We start from the raw sequence: 17,567 nt of genomic DNA, 5'->3' as shown, positions 1-17,567 counted from the left end.
TGGGTGACAAAGCGAAACTCCGTCTCAAAAAAAAAATAAATAAAAATAAAAAATAAAAAATAATAAATAAATAAATAAATAAATAAATAAATAAATGGTGCTGTAATCCCAGTACTTTGGGAGGCTGAGGTGGGTGGATCACTTGAGGTCAGGAGTTCGAGAACAGCCTGGCCAACATAGTGAAGCCCCGTCTCCACTAAAAATTTAAAAATTAGGCAGGCGTGGAGGCAGGCACCTGTTAACCCAGCTACTTGGTGGGTAAGGCAGGAGAATCGTTTGAACCCGGGAGGCAGAGGTTGCAGTGAGCTGAGATCACGCCATTGCACTCTAGCCTGGATGAGAGTGAGATTCTGCCTCACATAAATAAATAAATAAATACCTACCAAAAACCTACAAATGGTATACCACATAACAAAACTTCAGGCATATTTCCTTTAAGACTGGGAACAAAACAAAGATTCCCACTAGTCCTATTATTGCTTCACTCAGTCTGGAGGTTCTTCAATGCTCTATGAACAGAAAATGGAATAAGAGGTGGGAAGACTGGAAGGAGTAAGATAAAGTGGTCATTTTTCATAAATAATATGATTGTCTACCTAAGAAAAACAACAAAAAAATCACACAGTAGTAATGAAGTGCAGCCGGGGTGTGATATCCAAGATCAACTTTTAAAAATGGCAGTTCACGAGAATAATCAGAAATAACCAATTATAAATATGATTAAAAATAAAGTTTGGGCATGGCGGCTCGTGCCTGTAATTCGGGAGGCCGAGACTGAGGTCAGGAGTTCGAGACCAGCCTGGCCAATATGGTGAAACCTCATCTCTATTAAAAATACAAAATTTAGTCTGGCGTGGTGACATGTGCCTGTAATCCCAGCTACTCGGGAGGCTGAGGCAGGAGAATTGCTTGAATCTGGGAATCGGAGGTTGTAGCGAGCCGAGATCGCAATATTGCACTCTAGCCTGGGGGATAGAGTGAGACTGTGTCTCCAAAAAATAACAAAATAAAAACTAAAAAAATAAGGGCCGGGCACAGTGGCTCACACCTATAATCCTAGCACTTTGGGAGGCCAAGGCAGGCAAATCACCTGGGGTCAGGAGTTCAAGACCAGCCTCGTCAACATGGTGAAACCCTGTCTCTACTAAATATATAAAAATTAGCTTAGTGTGGTGGCATGTGCCTGTAATCCCAGCTACTTGGGAGGCTGAGGCAGGAGAACTGCTGGAACCCAGGAGGCGGAGGCTGCAGTGAGCCAAGACAGTGCCATTGCACTCTAGCCTGGGCGACACAGCGAGACTCTCAGAAAAAAAAAAAAAGATTAAAAATAAGATACCATCACAGGCTGGGTGCACTGGCTCACGCCTATAATTGCAGCACTTTGGAAGGCCGAGGCGGGTGGATCATCTGAGGTCAGGAGTTTGAGACCAGCCTGGCCAACATGATGAAACCCTGTCTCTACTAAAAATACAAAAAAATTAGCTGGGTGTGATGGTGGACGCCTGTAATCCCAGCTACTTGGGAGGCTGAGGCAGGAGAATCGCTGGAACCCAGGAGGTGGAGGCTACAGTGAGCCAAGATCGTGCCATTGTACTCCAGCCTGGGCAACAAGAGCAAAACTCTGTCTCAAAAGAAAAAAAAAATACCATCACAGTATCAACACAAACTCTAAAGTTTCTAGGAATTAACAAGTTAGGCAAGAAAATAAGACATCTATTGAGAAAAATGTAAACATTTAATAAAACACACAGAAAAGAATCTGAATAAGTGGAATCTATTTACATTATTGGAAGGAATAATTAATATTATAAAATGGACCATTCTTCCCAATTAGCCTATATGTTTAATGCAATCCCAATAAAAATTCAAGTTGAATTTTTTAGAAACTCAAAAACTTTAAAGGCCCACAAATAAAGTCAACCTTCAAAAAAAAAAGAGAATTTGTCTTATTGGGTGTTGAGATATAGTACAGATATCACTATAGTAATAAAAACATTGTAGTGTTTACACAAGAGCAGACAATCAGACCAATGGACAGAGAATGCAGAGACAAACTATGTGCAGACGGAAGCAATACGTGATAGTTAGCAAGAGGAATCAATTCAGAAGGACAGACTGTTTAGTAAATGATTTTGAGAAATATGCAGAATTTCTCCATATTTAGATCCCTACCTAAGACCATACAGAAAGACAGTTTGTATGTGAATTAGCGATCTATTAGATTGAAGGAAAAATTATAAAGTTAATAGGGAAAAAACAGTAGATCTCTGTGACTTAGGAGCAGGAATAGATTTCCTAAATGGAACTTCAAACTCCACAGCAAAAAAGTGATGAATCTGATTACATGGAACTTAAGAATGTCTATTCAACAAAGGATACAAAGACAAAGTTAACAGAATGACTCAGGACTGAAACTGACAAAGCATTAGGAACAAGAATATACAATGAAATCCTACAAACCAAATAAGAAAAGACTGAAACCCCCAAATAAAACAAGGAAAGGATATGAATGGGCAATTCTAAAAGCAGAAACCCCCAGGAATTAACAGGCACATGAAGACAAGGCCAAACTCATTAATAACCAAAGCAATGCAAATTAAAGCAATGAAATACCACTCCACACTCAGTAAACTGGCAAAACTTGTAAAGGCTTGGAAATGCCATGCTGGAAAAGGCAGAAAGGCATATATAGGAACCCTCATGCATGCTGGAGGAGGAGAGCCAGGTGCAGGCTTGCTGGGAACAATCTTCTCCTATAATACTTAGTCTCTTTAGGTTTTATGCATGATCTGAGGTGCCAGGAAGAAGGAAGCAATCTGGATGTCTACCACGTAGATTATTACAAAGTGCAATGAAGTGGGTACAGACAGAAGTTGAGGCAGCTAAAACTAACAGAGAAAACATACCCATAGCTGCATCATTTACAGAAATTAAAAACCCAGTGCTACATATTTTAAGGCAACCCAACAAAAAAAGCATCTATATGAACCACAATGGAATGGTATCCTATGGGAGGGAGGCCAATGGGGATAAAAGAGTATAAACATATAACTCAATCATGGTAATGTGACAAGGATGAAGAAAATGACTAACTCATCCCTGTATAGGTAAGATCCAAAAATAATCCCTTCCAGGGAAAAAACTCTGACCAAGAAGATTCTCAGTCACATCATCTTGCCATTCAGCCAGGTTACCACTCAAACTTAGGAAACACCAGAAGTAAGGTCAGTACCCGAGTCTCCAGGGCGTTAATGGCCTTGGCCTGGCTGTTTCTGGCTGCCAAGAGCTGTTGTCTGGTATCCTCCAAATTCTGCTCAGCAAGTGGTTTCTGTAAGTTGAAAGAAGAGTAAAAGAAGACTGTCATTCCTCAATTGAATAAATATTTACAGATTATCTACAACATACTATGATTTGTGCTAGGCACAAGAGACATGAATACATTTTTAAAAATTCAGCTAATTGAGATATAATTCGCATATCATAAAGTACACACAGATAAATTTGAAATAGTCCTTTGACCTTGAGGCTGGAACAAAAGACTAATAAAAAATTACACAATAGAGTACAGTAAGTGTCCACAAAGAGAAAGAAGCACGGGGTGGGAGATACTCCCTGCCACAGGGCAGGTAGGCGGCTTTAGAACTCACAAGGTGGCTAGGGCTCGGGAAGCCTCCCAGGCAGGGGGATGACCAACGGCGATGTGAACAGCCTGCTACATTGAGGGAACTACAACTCCTCAGAAGCCAAAACGATGATGGATTTAGGTCAAAAAACAAGACCCGAAAGATAGGCAAAAGGGCCAGCTCATGAGAAGCTTTTGAATGCAAAAAGGAGTTAGAACTTGTTTCAGTAAGCAACATTTTTCAAAGTAGAAATTCTAGGCCAGGAGTGGTGGCTCACACCTGTAATCTCAGCACTTTGGGAGGCCGAGGCAGGCAGATCACCTGAGGTCAGGAGTTTGAGACCAGCCTGGCTAACATGATGGAATCCCATCTCTACTAAAAATACGAAAAAAAATTAGCTGGATGTGGTGGTGGGTACCTGTAATCCCAGCTACTAAGGAGGCTGAGGCAAGAGAATTGCTTGAACCCAGGAAGCGGAGGTTGCACCACTGAATTCCAGTCTGGGTGACAGAGTGAGATTCTGTCTTTAAAAAAAAAAAAAAAAAAAATGGGACCAGGAGCAGTGGCTCACACCTGTAATCCCAGCACCTTGGGAGGCTGAGGTGGGCAGATCACAAGGTCAGGAGTTTGAGACCAGTCTGACCAACATGGTAAAACCCTGTCTCCACTAAAAATAAAAAATTAGCCGGGTGTGGTGGCGTGCACCTGTAGTCCCAGCTACTTGGGAGGCTGAGGCAGGAAAATTGCTTGAACCTGGGAAGCGGAGATTGCAGTAAGCTGAGATCACACCACTGCACTCTAGCTTGGGCAACAGAGTGAGACTCCATCTCAAAAAAAAAAATAAAGAAAGAAAGAAAGAAAGAAAAAAAAATGTAGAAATTCTAAATGCTGGCATTAGACTTAGCTGAGATAGCTGTTACTGAGAAAGTTGTTAATCTCAGCTAGTTGTACAGATTTGAGGACTTGCTCCAAGCCTAAGGAAATCAGAATTTCTGAGGGTAGGGCCAGAGATATATACTTTATCTATTTACTTATTTATTATTTTTGAGATGGAATTTCACTCATGTCACCCAGGCTGGAAAGTAGTGGTGCGATCTTGGCTCATTGCAACCTCCGCCTCCTGGGTTCAAGTGATTCTCCTGCTTCAGCCTCCTGAGTGGCTGGAATTACAGGCACCCACCACAATGCCCGGCTAATTTTTTTTTTTTTTTTTTTTGAGACGGAGTCTCGCTCTGTCACCAGGCTGCAGTGCAGTGGCATGATCTCAGCTCACTGCAACCTCCGCCTCCCAGGTTCAAGCAATTCTCCTGCCTCAGCCTCCCGAGTAGCTGGGACTACAGGCATGTGCCACCATGCCCAGCTAATTTTTGTATTTTTAGTAGAGATGGGCTTTCACCATATTGGCCAGGATGGTCTCAATCTCCATCTGGCCCAATCTGACCTTGTGATCTGCCCACCTCAGCCTCCCAAAGTGCTGGGATTACAGGCGTGAGCCACTGTGCCTGGCCTGTTTTTAATAGAGGCGGGGTTTTGCCATGTTGGCCAGGCTGGTCTTGAACTCCTGACCTCAGGCAGTGCTGGGATTACAGGTGTGAGCCACCACGCCTGGCCTAGAGATATATACTTCAAACAAACTTCCCAAGTAATTTTTATGCACATTAAACTGTATACTAATGATGATGGCACAATAATAATATTGATCATGGTAATAGCTGACATATATTGAGACCCAACTATGTTCCAGTTATCATTCTAAGCACTTTACATATTGTAACTTATTTAATCCTAACAACAATTCTGAGTTTAGTAGTATAATAAAACCAATTTTACTGGGGAAGAAACAAACACAAAGAGATTAAATTACTTGCTCTAAGTCAGGGGTCCCCAACCCTTTAGTTAGGAACCAGGCCACACAGGAGGAGGTGAGCAGTGAGTAAGCATTACCGCCTGAGATCCGCCTCCAGTCAGAGCAGTGGTAGTGTTAGATAGCAGTGTGAACCCTATCGTGAACTGCGCATGTGAGGGATCCAGGCTGCACACTCCTTATGAGAATCTAAGGATCATGATGATCTGAGGTTGAACAGTTTCATTCTGAAACCACCCCCTCACCCTCCCGTACCCGACCCCATCTGTGGAAAAACCGTCTTCCACGAAACCAGTCACTGGTGCCAAAAGGGTTGGGGACTGCTGCTCTAAGTCACAGCTAGTAAGTAGAACAGGCAAAATACAAGCATGGGCTGTCTGATTCTAGAAATCAATTTACTCCCTAGAACCCACATTACATTTACTGTAGACTGTTGAAGGGAATTGTAGAAGATGTTTAAGAGAGTGATATGGTCACCAGGGCTGATTATCAGGATCAGTTTGGCAGTAAGCATGGAAGACTGTGTCAGAGGGTGAAGGAAGAGACTGATGCTAGGCAGGCCAATCTGGAGACTTCTAACATAGACTAAGCTAGATTTGCTGGAAATCCTGAAGTACAACCAGTGGCAGTGGAGATGGAGGTATTTAGTTGAAACTGACTGAAGAAAGAAAGGGAGGGTCTAATCTAGGAGGAGCCCCATGGCCTTGGCTTTGTCACCTTTGTCATGGTGTGGCCAATCATTGAAACAGAAAGAGAGGGAAGAGCAGAACGTGTGCAGACAAAAGCTAAGCCTGATGAGAAAGTTTACCCGCACCACTGGGCAAGAGGCCAGTCTGCACAATAGCCTCCCTCAGGAAGGAGAGAATGCTGCCCAAGGTAGTTCTTGCTCATGCCAAGGGGCAGATGTAGCTATTTTCCTTGGCCACTGCAGAGTACAAAATGGTGGGGAAGAAGGCAGTGCAGAAAGACAAGGCAGCCCAAGTGGCGGAAATCACAAGGTGTGGTTTATTGGTGATGAGATGCTATCTGTTTGTATATATCTCTGAATACAGCCCTCCTTTTCCCTGAGAAAAGCATGTCACCCACAGGGGACATAAGGCTCTTTCTGATGTAAGCAGGACAAGCCAAAGTTGGAGACAGTTCTCTTGTTACCACGCTGTTTGCTGGCCCTACAGCTCTGAAACTCTAGGGTTTGTGAAGTCACCAGAATCAACCCTGCCTTTCTAACACCAGACAGTCCAAAGAGAACGGAAGTTACCTCTTTCAGGAGTTCTTGCACATGTTCTTCTCCTGATAAGTTCTGTTCTAGTCTCTTCTCCAAGGATGCGACCTTCTCTTGCAAATGTATGATAATGTCTTCTTTCTCTTGAGTTTCAGCAGTGACCTGCAGGTGAAAGCAGAGATCACTTTATACTATAAGCCCTCTCTTCCTTCCTTCCTGCTTTCTCTTGGGCCATCACATTTTCCTGCAATTCTGTCCTCAACTGTATCCCAGAAGAACAAACAGCTAAGAGATCTTCCCTGAAAATGGGACACAGAAAATGCAAGATTAGAACCTGGCAAAACTCAGGGATCCAGCTCAGACCTAGTGCAACAAGAAGCAAACACTCTTCCCAATTAAACAACTGACGGTCTGGAACAAAGGAATTACTTACCTGGTAGAGGCAGCAGAACTAACTCCACCCAAGAAGCACCTAGCCTGCCCTGCAATGACCTATGGAACAATGCTCCCGAAAGCTGAGGGGCTGGATAAAGCAGTGATAGTGCTGATGCAGTGGCTTAAAGGCTAAAGAGAGAACTTCTGAAATGATGAGATTCACTTGGCTCACAGCACAGGGACCACAGCAGAGCTGCCATGCCTCTCACACCTTGGCTCTAGACCAACAGCTACCCATTTTATTTCAGTCTCTCTCTCTCTCTCTCTTTTTTTTTTCTGAGACCAGAGTGTCGTTCTGTAGCCCAGGCTGGAGTGCAGTGCCACAATCTCGGCTCACTGCAACCTCCGCCTTCCAGGTTCATGCCATTCTCCTGCCTCAGCCTCCCGAGTAGCTGGGACTACAGGCGCCCGCCACCACGCCCGGCTAATTTTTTGTATTTTTAGTAGAGACAGGGTTTCACCGTGTTAGCCAGGATGGTCTCGATCTCCTGACCTCATGATTCACCTGCCTCAGCCTCCCAAAGTGCTAGGATTACAGGCGTGAGCCACTGCACCCTGCCAGTCTATCTCTTTAGCTATGATGGTAGTGGTCATAGTGGCAGGTTGGGACTAACTTGGTTCCTTTTACTACTACTAATCTTCAACTGCTGCTTGCATTAGTCCATTCTCACACTGTTATAAAGAATACCTGAGACTGGGTAATTTATAAAGGAAAGAGGTTTAACTGACTCACAGTTCCACATGGCTGGGAGGCCTCATGAAACTTAAAAGCATGGCAGGAGAAGGGGAAGCAGGGTACGTCTTACATGGTGGCAGGATAGAGAGAGCAAGTAAGGGGGGAAGTGCCATACTATAAAACCATCAGATCTCATGAGAACTCACTCCTTATCACAAGAACAGCAAGGGAGAAATCTGCCTCCATGATCCAATCACTTCCCACCAGGTCCCTCCCTTGACATGTGGGGATTACAATTTGAGATGAGATTTGGGTGGGGACACAGAGCCTAACCATATCACTGTTCAATGTCAAAGCAGAGGATCCAGGAAGCTTTGAATACATGAGTTCTTACCTCCCCATTGAGGATGCCCATTCTTCCCCAGAAAAAGTTGTATGGCAACAAAAATCTCACTGTGAAGACTTGTACCTCTTTACATACACTCTGTTCCCTCAAATTCCCTTATCTTTTTTTTTTTTTTGAGATTGAGTCTCGCTTTGTCACCCAGGCTGCAGTGCAGTGGTGAGATCTCGGCTCACTGCAAGCTCTGCCTCCCGGGTTCACGCCATTCTCCTGCCTCAGCCTCCAAGTAGCTGGGACTATAGGTGTGCACCACCACGTCCGGCTAATTTTTTGTATTTTTAGTAGAGACGGGGTTTCACTGTGTTAGCCAGGATGGTCTCGATCTCCTGACCTCGTGATCCGCCCGCCTCGGCCTCCCAAAGTGCTGGGATTACAGGCGTGAGCCACCGCGCCCGGCCCAAATTCCCTTATCTGACACTTCTGTTGCTCCATCTCAAGCCATAAACTTTCATGTTCAGTTGTAACTTGGCCAATCTCTCCTCAGAATTAGATGCAGCAACCAGGCTGAAGGGTTTTGGGAAGAAATATTTGCCATTCTGAATTCTCACAGGTGGACAACAGAGATAGTGGAGGGGAAGTCTGAAGAGTAGATTTATGACCCCACAATTCAATAAGCTTTCATCAAGCCTCAACTGTATCTGCTGTTTTCTGAGGACACAATCAGACATAATTCCAGCATGGAGGCTGGTGGTGGAGACAGACACACAACTAATTACAAAACAATACAATTGTGCTTCAACAGAGGGACATACATGGTGCTATGAGATATCAGATGCAAGAGGGATTAACTGGGAGAATCAGATCAGGCCTCCTGAATGGGCAAGTCCAGGTGAAAGAGGGTGGAAGAGGAACAAGCATTCTGCATAAAGGGCAGCACATGCAAAGAGGTAACAGACAAGTCCTGCAAGGCTAGAGGCTGGGTGAGGAGGAAAGAACAGCTGAACACAACTCCTAGGTCTGTGGCTCAGCCACCTGGGCAAATGGTAACATCATGCAAGGCAGATAACACAGGAGAGAAGGCGAGTTTGATAGGAAAAAAAAAAAAAAACAGTTTTGGCCATGTTGACCGTATGGGTCTCTTATTAATAATGTGAATACTAGCAATAGTAATAACTGTAATATAGCAGCAGCAGCTATAACAAGATTGCAGCAGCAATCTTGAAAAAGAATAACTGTAGGCTGGGCGTGGTGGCTCACACCTGAAATCCCAGCACTTTGGGAGGCCGAGGTGGGTGGATCACGAGGTCAGGAGATCAAGACCATCCTGGCTAACATGGTGAAACCTCATCTCTACTAAAAATACAAAAACAAAATTAGCTGGGTGTGGTGGCAGGCGCCTGTAGTCCCAGCTACTCGGGAGGCTAAGGCGGGAGAATGGCTTGAACCTGCGAGGCAGAGCTTGCAGTGAGCCGAGATAGCGCCACTGCACTCCAGCCTGGGAAACAGAGCAACACTCTGTACCACAAAAAAAAAAAAAAAAAAAAAAAAAAAGAAAAGAAAAAGAATAACTGTTGATGTAAGAGTTGGAGAACTAACATTACCCGATTTCAACTCTAAAGTGACATTGATCAAGATAGTGTGGTAATAGCGTAAAGACAGACATATAGGGTCAAGGGAATGCTGCAAGCACTTTCTGTTACGTCTAGTCTTTACAAACACTATTTACCACATCCATTTATAAGGAAACTGAAGCTTAGGGACTAGCCCAAAGGCACATACCTATTAGCAACAGATTAAGGATTTAAATCCAGGTCTTCTGGATCTAAAGCCTGCATTTGTTCTCCTACACATCAATCTGAATTCAAGAGGTATAGATGATCCTTTCCAGTTAAAACCGAAACAACACATCTTACACAGGTCACTGTGTTAGGCGAAGTTAGGGACAGAAAACGAATCAGTGGCCAAGTTCCATTTATGCCTCTTGTGCAACATATTGATGTGCAACCTCCGTCTCCAGGCTGGCTGATTTACTTCAGGCCCTCTTACCTCATGTGGACTACGGGAACACCTACCAAGTCATACTCCCTGACACCAAACCTGCCCCTTTCCTAATGATCACCCTCTTCACCTACTCCCTACCAAGTCTGGGCCTCACAGTTATAGTCCAAGAATATGGACTGCATCAATTCTGGGGGTGTGGTCACTTGATTCAGACAGACATGAGTCTGAATCCTGGCTCTGTCATTGACTCCAGCTGTATGGTCTTGAAAAATAATTTAGGCTTTGATGTCAGATGTTCATTACTATCACCTGTAAAATAGGAAAACAATGTCTAACCAAAGGGTAGTTGTGAGGACTCGATGAGTCCCTATCTGTAAAACACTTGACGCCGGGAGCGGTGGCTCAAGCCTGTAATCCCAGCACTTTGGGAGGCTGAGATGGGCAGATCACGAGGTCAGGAAATCGAGACCATCCTGGCTAACACGGTGAAACCCCGTCTCTACTAAAAAATACAAAAACCTAGCCGGCCAAGGTGGCGGGCGCCTGTAGTCCCAGCTACTCGGCAGGCTGAGGCAGGCGAATGGCGTAAACCTGGGAGGTGGAGCTTGCAGTGAGCTGAGATCCGGCCACTGCACTCCAGCCTGGGCGACAGGGCGAGACTCGGTCTCAAAAAAAAAAAAAAACACTTGAATACTGAGCTCAGGGTAAATGCTCAGCTATTCTTGTTAAATATTCACTAATGATTATTTATGGAATTTCACATTCACTATTTACTCTATACAACTGGCCCTGTATACCTTCCCAATCTCATCTAGCACTGTTTCCACTTCCTCCCTAAGCGCTAACCACTTACCTATCCTTTCTGTTCTCCCAACATGCCTTTTTTCCTTCATTATAAATGTACTGGTTGCGCCAAGACCAGTGGCTTATGCTTGTAATCCCAGCACTGTGAGAGGCTGACGCAGGAGGCTTCCTTAAGGCCAGGAGATCAAAACCAGCCCAGGTAACAGAGGGAGATCCTCTCTCTACAAAAGTAAAAAAATTGAAAACAAAAAAGGTTGAGGTTGCGGTGAGCCGAGATCGCGCCATTGCACTCAGCCTGGGCATCAAGAGCAAAGTTCCGTCTCAAAATAAATAAATAAATAAATAAATAAATAAATAAATAAATAAATTAAATAANCTTACCTATCCTTTCTGTTCTCCCAACATGCCTTTTTTCCTTCATTATAAATGTACTGGTTGCGCCAAGACCAGTGGCTTATGCTTGTAATCCCAGCACTGTGAGAGGCTGACGCAGGAGGCTTCCTTAAGGCCAGGAGATCAAAACCAGCCCAGGTAACAGAGGGAGATCCTCTCTCTACAAAAGTAAAAAAATTGAAAACAAAAAAGGTTGAGGTTGCGGTGAGCCGAGATCGCGCCATTGCACTCAGCCTGGGCATCAAGAGCAAAGTTCCGTCTCAAAAATAAATAAATAAATAAATAAATAAATAAATAAATAAATAAATTAAATAAATAAATAAATAAAGTGGCTGGGTGCGGTGGCCCACACCTGTAATCCCAGTACTTTGGGAGGCCGAGGCAGGCAGATCACGAGGTCAGGAGTTCAAGACCAGCCTGACCAATATGATGAAACCCTGTATCTACTAAAAATACAAAAATTAGCTGGGCATGGTGGCACATGCCTATAGTCCCAGCTACTAGGGAGGCTGAGGCAGGAGAATCGCTTGAACATGGGAGGCAGAGGTTGCAGTGAGCCAAGATCACATACTGCACTCTAGCCTGGGCGACAGAGCGAGATTCTGTCTCAAAATGAATGAATGAATGAATGAATGTACTTATTTAAGTAAAAAAAAAAAAGTAAGGTGAATTTCATGAAAATATGTTAAGTGCAATACAGGTTAGGAAGAACATAAATTGGGAAGTGGAAAGATAATGGCTACAGTTGAGGAACTGCTATCTAATAGAGTAAAAAATGTGTAATTCTGAACATTGTGGGTTAAATAAAAACAAAATGAAAAGAATTAAAGTAAAATTTTGTTCCCAAACTGACAGACATCTGGTACGAATAAACTAGAAAAAAATAGAAAATGCATAAATACTACTATGAATGAAGATAGGGCAGTAACTAAAAAAAGAATACAAGAAATATAATGCCAAAACATTAAACTTATAGCAAATGAACAACTATGTAGAAAAATATAAATTAACAAAATCCTAGGAAGAAATATACAAACTTAGAATTACCATTAAATAAATCTATTCGGTAATTAAAAATCTTCACACAGCCAGGCAAAGTGGCTCATGCCTGTAATCCCAGGACTTTGGGGAGGCTGAGGCAGGAGGATCGCTTGTGCTCTGGAATTCAAAACCAGCCTGGACAACATAGTGAGACCTTGTCTCTAAAAAAAAATTTTTTTTTAATTAGCCAGGTGTGGTGGTGTGAGCCTGTAGTCCCAGATATATGGGAGGCTGACGTGGGAGGATCACTTAAGCCCAGGAATTTGAGGCTGCAGTGAGCCATGATTGCACCACTGCACTCCAGCCTGGGTGACAGAGTGAAACCCTGTCTCAAAACAAAACAAAACAAAAAACAAAAAACGAAACCCACCAGTGACAAAAATTTAAATTTTGGTATGTCCCTACTATATTACCATATAATTGAGAAAAAATAAATTAGAGCTCCAGGTATTATATGAATGTTTTCCGGGAGCACAATGTTGAGCATAAAAAATAAGTTTAGAAAAATACCTACAGAATGACTTCATTTATACAACATTAACAAGCATGGAAAACTAAAGGAGATATTGTTTAGGGATAAAACTGACAACATTAGAAAGCAAAGCAGACAATGAAGCAATCTCTGGATAGTACTTACTTCCAAAGGAAAAAGGAATGGGATGGAATAGTGAAGGGCACAGAGGGAACTTCAAAGATAACACATTGTTCTTTCTCTTAACCTGAGGGATAGCTCAGAGGGCTCATTGCCTTGTTATACTTTCTATCGCACTCATATTCTATAAATATGATTTTATATATACTCAGTAAAGACAAGAAAAAAGTGAATTCCAAATTCACAATCTTCACACAATACTGGCCCAGCTGTTGCCCAAGCCAGAAGCCAATAAATCACCCATAAAAATACAGACTTTTGTCTTCCTCTCCTTCCATATCTGTTACATTAGTAAGTCTGTCAATCTCTTCAATATTTCTTACATTTGTCTACCCACTATTATCTTCACCACCACACTTGTCAAAGCCTCCATCATCTTATGGTTGAACAACTGCAAAAGCTTCCTAAGTGGAAGACCCTCTCAGCCTCCTAATGGCCAGAGTAATCTGTTATTCTCTCTTATTCTGTATGTCACTGGCTTTCTTCTAGTTCCTTGAATGTGCTAATCCTTTTATTTGCCTCAGAGTTTTTGTTCATGCTGTTCCCTGCCTGAAATTCTCTCTAATCATCCCTTTCTCTTCCGCCTGAGCACTGCATCAAGTGTTACTTCCTTAAGTGTTCGACGGCTCCAAGACTGGATCTGATCTGATATCTTTTAATAGGATCTCACAACATCTCATAGTTTTCTTTCAGAACACTCATCACAGTTAGTAATTATACATGTGATTACTGATTAATGTCTGACTTCCCTTCTAGACTATAAGCATTACAAAGGCAAGAACTGTATTTATTTTGCTCACCACAATATTATGAACACCCAGCACATAGCCCAGCACATAGTAAGGCTTAACTAATCTTTCTAGCATGAATGAAGAAACTTACTGTGACCACAGTCTGGACTTCCCTGAGCCCCAATTTTCCAATTATAAAAACAACAGATGGTTCTAATTGACATCAAAGGGTCCCTTGAAGATCAAAGTTGTGGCCAGGTACCTGTAATCCCAGCATTTTGAGGGCCGAGGTGGGCAGATCACTTGAAGCCAGGAGTTCAAGACCACCCTGGCCAACATGGTAAAATCCTGTCTCTACTAAAAATATAAAAATTAGCCGGGCATGGTTACATGTGCCTGTAGTCCCTACTATTCAGGAGGCTGAGACAGGAGGATTGCTTGAGCCCAGGGGGTGGAGGTTGCAGTGAGCCAACATCATGCCACTGCACTCCAGCCTGGGTGACAAAGTGAAACCCTGTCTCAGAAAAAAACAAAATACAAAAACCAAAGTTGTGTGTCTATTGTCCCCCTTCTTCCACGACCCCAAATGTACTCTCTAACCTTCTGCCTTTTCTCCCTCCTGTTTTCCTCCTGATCCTTGACATTCCAGTTCCTCTAGGAAGATTTCCTTGAATCCTGGGCTGGAATGTACTTCCCCTATGGCATACCTTTTATATTTGAAAAATCTAGGGTTGAGTGTGGTGGCTCCCCTCTGTAATCCCAGCACTTTGGGAGGCTGAGGCGGGTGGACTGCTTGAGCCCAGGAGTTTGAGACTAGCCTGGGCAACGTAGCAAAACCCCATCTCTACAAATAATAATAATAATAAAAATTAGCCTGTTGTAGTGGTGTGTGTCTGTAGTCCCAGCTACTTGGGAGGCTGAGGTGGAAGGATCACTTCAGCCTGGGAGGCCGAGGCTGCAGTGAGCCGTTCATGCCACTGCACTCCAGCCTGGGTGAAAGCGCAAGACCGTGTCTCAAAAAAAAGAAAAAGAAAAATCTAGTTCATTTACATGAGACTTCTTGTTTGAGCATTTCTTTTCTTGTGATTCAGTAGGTTTGAGTTCTATAATGAAACTGTAAGCCTCTGAAGGAAAACAATATCTGTACTGAGATTTTTAGTTCGTTGAGGGTAGAAAGCTTGTATCATAGTCATTCATTCATGTATATATTTACTGGGTGCTCCTTATTGTGAGGCAGCAAAGTGCAGTAGAATAAGCATGAGTTTTGGAATAAGACTTGGGTTAGAATCCAACTCTGTCACTTACTGTATAATTGTGAACAAGGTCAATAACCTCTCTTAGTTTCCACTTAGATATCTGTAAGTATGATAATACTTAGCTAGAAGGGGTATACAGACCTCTATTGACAAAATCTTACTGTACTGTAATTATGCTATAAGGCTCTGTCTCACCTGAGATCAGCATTTCTCAAACGATGAGGGTAGGGTGGATGGCACCGCCTAACAGGTGGGTGGTTCTGTGATGTGAGGGGAAGGGCTGGATGTCAGTGACTAAAGGATGCTATTGGCATTCAGAACCCAGAGGCCAGGAATGCTAAATATCCTGCAACGCAATGGACAATCATACAATACAAGTTGTTCTACTCAAAATGCCAATAAGAAATATGCCATTGGGAAATACTACTTTATTTTATTTCTATTTATTTATTATTATTTTTTTGAGACAGAGTCTCTGTCTGTCACCCAGACAGGCTGCAACGCAGTGGTGCAATCTCGGCTCACTTGCAACTTCCACCTCCCAGGTTTAACTGAACCTCCTGCTCAGCCTCCCAAGTAGCTGGAATTACAGCTACACGCCACCACACCCAGCCTTATTTTTATATTTAAAGACAGTCTTGCTCTGTTGCCTGGGCTGGAGTGCTGTGATATGTTCATAGCCCACTGCAGCCTTGAATTCCTCGGCTTAAGTGATCCTCCCACCTCATGATCCCAAACAGCTGGAACTACAGGTGCACACTACCACACTGGGTAATTTTTTTTTCTTTGGTAGAGATGCGGTCACGAGGAGGACCTCACGTGATCCTCCTGCCTTGATCTACCAAAGTGCTAGGACTACAGGCTTGAGTCACAGTGCTGGGCCTAAGAAACACTACTTTATATTCAGTAATATTATTGTTCATCTTTATATTCTCAGAGTTTAGCACAGCCCTAATGTAGAAAGAAAACAAATGTATGTCAATGAAATGAAAAAACAAATTGTAGTAACATCATTTGATTATGTGCCATAGAACAAACTGGATTAGAGCCAAGTATGTCAAAGGTACAGCCCTGGTCATGTCAGCCACTATTGTTATATTTTTCATGCTCAAGGTCCATTATGTGCTTAAAGATATATTTGAGTCAGGCCAGGCACAGTGGCTCATGCCTGTAATCCCAGCACTTTGGGAGGCCGAGACGGGCGGATCACGAGGTCAGGAGATCGAGACCATCCTGGCTAACACGGTGAAACCCCGTCTCTACTAAAATACAAAACTAGCCGGGCGAGGTGGCGGGCGCCTGTAGTCCCAGCTACTCGGGAGGCTGAGGCAGGAGAATGGCGTAAACCCGGGAGGCGGAGCTTGCAGTGAGCTGAGATCTGGCCACTGCACTCTAGTCTGGGCGACAGAGCGAGACTCTGCCTCAAAAAAAAAAAAAAAAAAGAATTAGTTTTTATGAATCTTAGAAATCCAGGTCTTCTCATATTCTACTTACCTTTTGCAAATCAATGGAAAGCTGCTGAATGAGTGCTTGGAGCTCTTGTTCCTTTTGTTCCAGGGCTGTGATCTTACTTTCTGCACCTGTTTTTGAAGCTATCACACGATCTCTTCATCAAAAGAAAGCAGACAATGAACAAATTTGGATATCTCATCTAATATACAATCTTCTGCAGGAAAAATACAAATGGTTCCTTCTATGTCAGGGCTACAAGCATCATTAGCTACATGCAGTTTTCAATGGAAAAAGTCTCAGCTCTCTCTGAAGCAGGAGCCCAAGAAGAAAAAGTCCATCCTAGTTTAAGAAAGAAAACCTGACCTGCCTCTCCTTAGTCTATAACACCTTACAAACTAAAACCACACTGAATTGCTCAGCAGGGCTGGAAATGTCCTGAGTTTCAGCAGCTGAAGGGGAAAGTGGGTTGGAGGTAGGGTGGGGCCTAAGTCCTAGGCAGGTAAGTATGTGTCCAGAAGCCTTTGCCAGCACTGGAATCAGAAAGTGGTGTAACAAACAATGGGGAAAGGTGAGCAGGCTATAGCCAGAACTACACTAACACCTCTTCCCAAGGGCCCCACAGACCAAGCAAGAACCTCTGCTCTTCCAGCGTTGAGTAGTGTCTCTGCAATTCTTCTAGCTTCTGGCTTAAGTCTGATGACATCTGGTTGGAGTTCATCAACTCCTCCTGGGTACGACTAAGTTCTCTGGTTCGTGCCTCCAATTCTTGCTCCATTTTCCCTAGACTTTCTTCTTTTTTTAAAAGCTGACACAAAAATACAAAGTTTCATTGGGCTATGCTAAGAAAAACACATTTAAGACTGGGCAGGTGGCTCACGCCTATAATCCCAACACACTGGGAGGCCGAGGCAGGTGGATCACTTGAGGTCAGGAGTTTGAGACCAGCTAACTGTTTGCCATGGCTAACATGGCAAAACCCTGTCTCTACTAAAAACACAAAAATTAGCCGGGCATGGTGGCGGGTGCCTGTAATCCCAGCTACTTGGGAGGCTGAGGCGGGAGAATCACTTGAAC

At 43.4% G+C, this 17,567-nt stretch overlaps 1 protein-coding gene across 6 annotated transcripts in view; it reads right to left on the bottom strand.

Annotated features, from left to right (window-relative positions):
• The window catches only part of GOLGA1 (golgin A1), a 67,334-nt gene that overhangs the window by 29,725 nt on the left and 20,042 nt on the right, over window positions 1-17,567 (bottom strand). For all 6 annotated transcript variants that reach the window (XM_017874762.1, XM_017874761.1, XM_017874766.1 and 3 more), the window contains 4 exons: window positions 17,129-17,298; window positions 16,536-16,647; window positions 6,746-6,871; window positions 3,233-3,328 (listed from right to left, as the gene is read on the bottom strand). In XM_017874762.1, the coding sequence (XP_017730251.1) occupies window positions 3,233-3,328; window positions 6,746-6,871; window positions 16,536-16,647; window positions 17,129-17,298 (504 nt within the window). The remainder of the gene's footprint in view (window positions 1-3,232; window positions 3,329-6,745; window positions 6,872-16,535; window positions 16,648-17,128; window positions 17,299-17,567) is intronic.

Source organism: Rhinopithecus bieti, unplaced genomic scaffold, assembly GCF_001698545.2.
Source record: "Rhinopithecus bieti isolate Rb0 unplaced genomic scaffold, ASM169854v2 scaffold_7967, whole genome shotgun sequence".
NCBI lineage: Eukaryota > Metazoa > Chordata > Mammalia > Primates > Cercopithecidae > Rhinopithecus > Rhinopithecus bieti.
This window is presented reverse-complemented; position numbering and strand designations above follow the sequence as displayed.